Genomic DNA, 7,127 nt, shown 5'->3' with positions numbered 1-7,127 from the left:
AAGCAATTTCAAGAACCTCTTATCTTACTCTCTCTGACAGTGTAATAACGCTTTCGTTTATCTTGCCACCACAACCTAAAACATAACAAAGGTTTTTCTTTGTATATATTAGATCTTGGCGCATGCGCGATGCCTTTATCATAAACAACCTCGAGTACGTTTCGTTTTTGAAACGAAAGGGTATGAGTTACTACTTTACATCACGTCTATGCATCATACGGATACTAAAAATAAAATTAATTCAGGATAAAAAAACTCAAGTTTCAAACATTGCGGTCTGGGCTAGAGACAGATCAATGAATATGTAAGTGGTAGCCTGATAGAGAAGGGATTGGGGTCCATGATTTTTTTTACATATTTCTTTTTCTATTTAAATTTGTAAATAACGAAAATTACTAACATTTCACTATACCGTTGTACGAGAGCAATACGTGAAAGCGTAATTTGCAATTGCTCCGAACTTTTTATCTGCCTAATTCTCTTTATGTAAATGAAAAAAAAAATCTAAGCGGACTAATAAAAATAAAAATAAGGCATTGTTGTGTAATCACCGGCTCACGCAGCCAACATATCATAGTCTAAATGAACATACTAAATTAGTATAATACAAAAAAAAAAAGATAAAGAGAGAAATGTGGAACTGTATTACAATGTTTTATATTTATTTCCCTCGACCTCAATTAAGTCGATACATAGAAGGTTCAAGACGTTGACTCGTGTCACTCATGGGATTCTAAAGAATCCTTAAGGATTAAAAATATCAGGTGTGCTAGACACCATGAAATCACCGCAAGAGAGAAACTCTTGGGATCCACCTTGAGACAATAGGAAGTGGCCTTTAGATTTTATGTGGTACCACATTTTTGTGTTTCACATGGTGATTTCACCATGAAAAAATCACGGTTTGTCTATATTTATAGAAAAAATAAACTCATTTATCTTTATCTTGAGTAGGTGGTCCCTACTTTGACGAGTCAATGCTTGTGGTATTATCCACCAAACTTTCTCTATGTAACAGGCACAACAAAGATTTGGGCGTGTCCATCACCGAGATAATTAAGGAAGGAAAAACTTTCGTTACCGAGCAGAGCAGAGCAGAGCAGAGAGAAAATTAGGGAAACTAATTAGGGAAGAAAGGAAAAAATTTCAGAGCAGAGATAAGGAAGGACAAAATTACAGAGCAGAGCAGAGATAAGGAAGGAAAAAATTTCGTGGAATATTTTGGCTGAAAATTAGGGAATCGAGAATTCGTTAGAGAAAAAGGGAAACTTTTCTAGATTTTTGGAAAGAAGATATCTAAGAAAAAAAATTCAATTTTTTCTCAGTTAACCCTAAATTGTTTTGAGCGGGATGAAACTCAATCTGAAAATTTTTTGGGCGGGACTTTCCCGCTTGATGTGAATCTGTTCGGCTATATAAAGATCCCTAAAATCATGAAGAGTGCAATCCAATCTCAGCTCCATCTTACGAAGGTGTATTTTCTTTTCAATTTTCTCTTCAAACCCTAAGCTTGATTTTTTGTATCAAAACCTAATTGATTTTTTCTGTATTTTTTTTCGACAGGGAACTTATCTAATTTGGGTTGTTGTGTTCTTACTGGTATGTTTCTTTTGAATATTAATCTTGGAAGGAATATCTTCGTGTCTTCTTTCTTCATGTTTTGGGTTAAATTTTTCTTGTTTTGATACTGTCATGAATTGAGTTTTACGCCTCAGTGTTATAACTTGTTCCTTTCATGAATTGAGTTTTGCGAATGGCTGGGTATTAAAAAGAGTTACTGGTATAATGGATTTCAATATGTATTTTAGTGGTTAAATTGATTTTATCAACATTTTGAGGATTTATCATACGGATCAAATGGTTGTTGAATTGTGTGCTTAAATGTATATATCTGTGGATTTGTTATTCTCAATAATTTTTAGGTGTTTTTATTTCATCAGATATGGCTCGAGACCTATTTTTTGGGGATTCCGCCTTGCGTCGAAAATACGGTAAATTAAGAATAAACCTTATGATTTAATGAAAGCATAAACTTCTGTTTGTGTTGTGTGTTGATTAATATGCATGGTTGTTTTCTAGAATCCACTACTATAAAACAAAAAGAACAGAAGCGAAGAGCTAAAGCTTCCTCAACTGCAATTGCGAATCCCATGTACACACGACAGGGAGGAAATCCAAGAAATGTGCAGCAATCTCAATTTATTGGTAACCAATAACCTTCTTAATAACATTTTCAGTTTTGAACAAGTAAACTGAGTTAGAATTTTACATGCCATTTTCTGTATAATTTTCAATGACAAGTAATAGTACACAGTGTAGTGTTTGCTGATTGATGCCCAATAGAGTGCTGGCAATTTTTCAAATGTTTCTTGAATTCTGCCTTATAGAACCAATAACCGATGTTGTGTATTGTTAGGTAATTTTAGCAATTAATATGTATGCCTTACTTAAATGTCATACTGCATGAGACAAAAACAAGGAGGGACAAGAACACCAATTGAATGACTTTAGCAGTCGCTTGCAAGCAGCTCAGTCAATGGTGCACGACGGAAATGGAGTTGGAAGAACAGGTCGGGCGCTGCCAATCCATGCACCAATCGAGTCACCAGTGGATGGAGGAAGGGGAGGTGGAAGAACACGTCCTGTGCTGCCAAGTCGTTCACCAATTGAGTCACCTGTGCTTCAGAGAAGTAGGGATGGTGGAATATCATGCGCGGTGCATCCAATGGAATCACCTCTGAACAATGATTTTATGTTAACTCCAAGGATATCCCCTAGAGAACATCGCACAGGAGTACACAGAAATCTGGAGAAGGAATACAATGGTCTACATAGACCTATGAGAAGTCAAGGTCGTCGTTCTGTACCACCTCCCGCAGAGAATGAAATACAACAACGTTCAAATCAATTGCATAATAATCGAACACAAGCATCTCTTCATCCATCTCGTCGGTCAACACAAAAAGTTATTCAAAGTTCAACATCTCATCAATCACAGCATAATGCTCTTCGAAGTTCATCTTCGCAGCAATCTCGCCGATCACAACAGCGGAACAATCTACATGATTCTCCAGCTGAAAACCATAATTTTTCGCAACCCAACCGATCGCGATCAGCGTCTAATTCTCCTGTAGCAAATAATGAAGAAGTTGGCTATTCACTGCAAGATGGTATATTTATGTGAGAGGCATTTTGTTTTTTAATGTTGTTTTTTTCTGGCTAGCTAATAATTTCCATGTATGCTATCTTTGATTTCTTAAATAGGTCGAACACAACGTACCACAAGAAAGAAAACGACTAATCTTGCGGTTGCCAAGAGGGGGAAGGAGAAAGTAAGCGTGTACGTTTTTAAAGAAAAATTTTGTGGTCACTATAGACATGAGCTTATAAACTCTATTGGGTCGTGGGTAAGGCAAAGGGACAATTGCCCACTAACATATGATAAATTTGATGATATGCCTGAACAGAAGATTGCCCGAGTGATCCAGAATGTCCGGGTATAAATAATTTAATGTTACTAATTTTATTCTTAGTTTAGAATTTTTTTAGTTGTTATCTCTAATAAGTTGTTTTCGGCCATATAGGACCACTTTATTCTCGTTCCTGATGATGAAGGGGCTGTCAAAGTGATCAAAGACGTGATGAGAAATGCCTATAAGGCATACAGGCACAAACTTCGTCTAGCATACATAAAAGCTGGGGGTGATGGGTTCGTTGGATCAGATGGCCACCTGGAGGCTTTGGCACACCCTCCCGAAGATTTCCCCAACAAACGTGATTGGGCTCACATGTGTGAGCACTTCACCACCGATGCGTTCAAGGTATATCTATTTGCTTACTGTTTACATATGATGTTTTTTTTAAGTCATGGGAGTGGACAATTAGGTATGATATGTGGAACTGGAAAACACTATACAAGTTATCTTTTCTTTTTTGTCTTAAAAATGCACTTCATTATTGGTTTGAAAACAAGAATGCACTGCCAAGGGCACTCTTATACAGCTGAACTCAATTTTAGCAAACCCTTGCTATCATTTCTTGTTGTATTTTTCGTTTAGAATATAATTTATATGTGGATGTAAAGTAGCTTACATCATATACAAGAGTTTGGTTTTGGTTATGGCAGATTTTCCATAAGGTTATATATATAGATTGAACTTGAAGAGTTCGGGTGGGTGATCTTTTATTAACATTTTGTCTTATATTTGTCTGCATTCTTACACTTAACTTCATATTAACTTACATTTTACCTCATGCGATAGAAAAATTCTGAAAGAGGACGTCTTGCTGCTGCTGCGAAGCAACTCAACGGTATCAACCACAGTAATGGCAACAAAAGTTTCACTAGTATCGAATACGAGTTGGTATATATTATGCCTGCTTCAATTGTTTTATTTAATGATATTGTTTACGAGTCAGATGTGTTTATTACATGATATGTTGTTTTATATGATGATGTTTTCCATTTCAAAGCTGCAAGCCGGAGAGCCTTGTGATGCAGTGACTTTCTTCCGACGAACCCATGATCCTGAAAAGAAAATCAACGCCAAATGCAAAGAAATGAGTGTAAGAAATAATCCTTCATTGATGAAACATGTTTGATATGTATCTATTTATAGATTATTATTTACACAATCATGATTTGCACAGATAGAATTGCAAAATTATGCTATGCACTGTTGTGCTCATTCTGCCAAAAGTTAAGTGAAGAAAAATATGCAGCATTTTTATATCAGAGTTTTGAGTTTCTTATCATCGGTTAAGTGAAAACTGCTCCTGGTAGAATTTTTGTGAATAAGTATGGTTCTTTATTATGGGAATTTTTGTGAATAGTGGCCACATTAAGTACGGTTCTTTATTCTGGAATTCTACTTTGTAGTCAGTATTTCTTTTTTTCCTTCAACCTGCTATTGCCTGGCCAAACTCATTTGATTCTGGTTGCCTACTTTGTGATTAATTTGTGTTTTGAATTAATGTGCAGGAAAAAATGAAGGCCATGAAGGAAGCCGCAGATCGGGGAGAAACTAATGACACTCCAGAAGAGATATTTAACAAAGTTCGTAATGCTGGATGTTCGGGTAAACGTCGTCGCAAGGCTCATCCAACTAACTACAGTTTATACCAGAAAAAAGAAGAAGAAATGGACGAATTGAAAGTAAGAATGGCATCCTTGGAACAGGAAAACAAAAGGCTTAAGAAAGAAACAGGTCCGAACGCGACAAAGAAGTGGTTGAATGAATATCTTGTTAAAAATGGCATGCCGACTATGGAATTATCATCTGAAGATGAAGCGGAAGATGCTGATGTGCACGGGAGTCAAATTCATGAACATCGAGATGCCTTTGAAGGTAGTGATATGGAAGCTGAAGAGGAGGATGTAGAGGCCTTTGCAGATGGTCAAGAAGAAGATGACGAGGAGAATCCGGACAGGGAACTCGAAGAGGATGATGAAGAAGAATATGTTGAGGTTTAGATGCATTTATTATTTCTGTTATTTAGAGTCTCTTTTTAGAAAGATCTAGCTTAGATCTTAGAAGAACTTTCTCTTTTTTTTTTGGTCTTGTGGTCCTGATATTTCGGGTGGGATTACGATATTCTTAATTTTTTTGTTTGGAAACTTCTTTCTTTTAACGAATGCTATTAAATAAAAAATTATTTTTGGTATATCTCTTTTTTAGTATTTATTGTTAATTATAGAAATTCAATTAATATTTATTTATTAATATTTGGTAATGCATTAAATTTGGGAAGTTATTTACGGATGGACTTTTTTTCCAGGTCTGGGTCCGTAGCACCGGTCAAGCCCAGATCAGCCCTCTCACCGGTCCATTGAGATGTTAGTAGCATTACCTATTTAAAATCTAGAGAACTAGTGGCTCTTTAAGTTTAGGAACTCCGAAGTTGGTTTCATGTATGAGTTGGCTACTGTTGTTGCTGCAATGGTAGTAGCTTTTAGCCATCATGGCTACTAGAGATTATTAGAGATACTTGTAGCCTAAAAGATTGGCTACTAAAACTTAGTTGCATATATATTTTTGCAAATGCATGAAATAATTTATCCGTGACCTATTGAACAACTAGACAAGAACTAGTGTCTTAAACCACAACTAGACAAGAATTAGTGTCTTAAACCATTAGGCATATGAAACGACTACTACAAAAGCCATTGGTTTTATGTTGTTGGCCACTAGATGAATCTCTAAATGCAAAATCTATTAAACAATTAAAAGATAGTTGTTGCCTTAATATTTTCGCTAATAACCTGACAACTACACAAATTAGTGACTTTACCTATTAGGTGACATCTGTTGGCCAACTAGCCAAACTAGTAGCTTTAGACATGGGGACCAACTAACCAGTGCGAACCTGTTGCTTTAAACATAAAACAACACCTTCTTACGCCACTTCGCCTGGGCAACTAACATTAATTGCATAAATTGTTATGCAACTAAAGATTTGAATAGGCCACTACCATTGGTCAAGTAGCCTTTGGTTGGTTTTTTTGTAGTGAGATGCCTGTACAATTTGAACTATCAATTGAAAAACGGATGTGTTTGACTTCCGAATCTCAATACTAGGTCACTACATCAATTCCGCACTTTTAAAAATTGCTACTGAATCAATCAAATTAAACACAACAATTAACTAAAAAGACGATTCAATCTATAAACCGATCTAAAAAAGAAACCCTAAATCAATTTATAACCAAATTACCCAACATATACTCTCTCCGTTCTTAAATAATAGGTTGGTTTCATGTATAAAATACACATGAAACCAGCCTATTATTTAAAAACGGAGAAAGTATTAGATAAATTACAACCTGTAGAAGAAAAAGAACTAAAGAAATGAAAAAAAAGGAAGCAGGAGAAGAAAAAGATGATGAATAATTGAAAGTGGTTACAAAACCGAAGAAGTTATTAAATAATTGCATGTGATGAACCGCTTAGTAATACAGCTAGTATTGAAATTTATAAAATACATTTTACTTCAGGTGATGAATTACCTCTTGCTGGTTCAAATACAAGTCCAAGTAATGAAACATTCAGTCGTGTTTTTTTGGGACAAAATTGGATTCGGTACTAAACAATTCTCTCTTGGTTTCGTTGCTCGTGGACTCGGTGATG

The 7,127-nt window shown here is 35.6% G+C and overlaps 2 protein-coding genes across 2 annotated transcripts in view; one reads left to right on the top strand and one right to left on the bottom strand.

Moving 5' to 3' along the window:
* Nucleotides 1–2,536: 2,536 nt before the first annotated feature.
* LOC113330094 lies at nt 2,537–5,534 on the top strand. Its single transcript, XM_026576954.1, has 6 exons — nt 2,537–3,170; nt 3,265–3,497; nt 3,585–3,821; nt 4,263–4,364; nt 4,474–4,566; nt 4,982–5,534. The coding sequence occupies exons 1-6, from the start codon at nt 2,537–2,539 to the stop codon at nt 5,471–5,473; spliced, it is 1,791 nt and encodes a 596-aa protein (XP_026432739.1). The 3' UTR covers nt 5,474–5,534.
* A 1,451-nt stretch (nt 5,535–6,985) lies between these two features.
* LOC113330092 (photosystem I P700 chlorophyll a apoprotein A1-like) overlaps nt 6,986–7,127 on the bottom strand; it is a 3,328-nt gene continuing 3,186 nt past the window's right edge. Inside the window, exon 2 of the mRNA XM_026576953.1 lies at nt 6,986–7,012. Within this exon, the coding sequence (XP_026432738.1) occupies nt 6,986–7,012 (27 nt within the window). The remainder of the gene's footprint in view (nt 7,013–7,127) is intronic.

Source organism: Papaver somniferum, unplaced genomic scaffold (assembly GCF_003573695.1).
Source record: "Papaver somniferum cultivar HN1 unplaced genomic scaffold, ASM357369v1 unplaced-scaffold_117, whole genome shotgun sequence".
Taxonomy (NCBI): domain Eukaryota; kingdom Viridiplantae; phylum Streptophyta; class Magnoliopsida; order Ranunculales; family Papaveraceae; genus Papaver; species Papaver somniferum.
The sequence above is the reverse complement of the archived record's forward strand: the minus strand, read 5'-3'. Positions and strand labels throughout refer to the sequence as shown.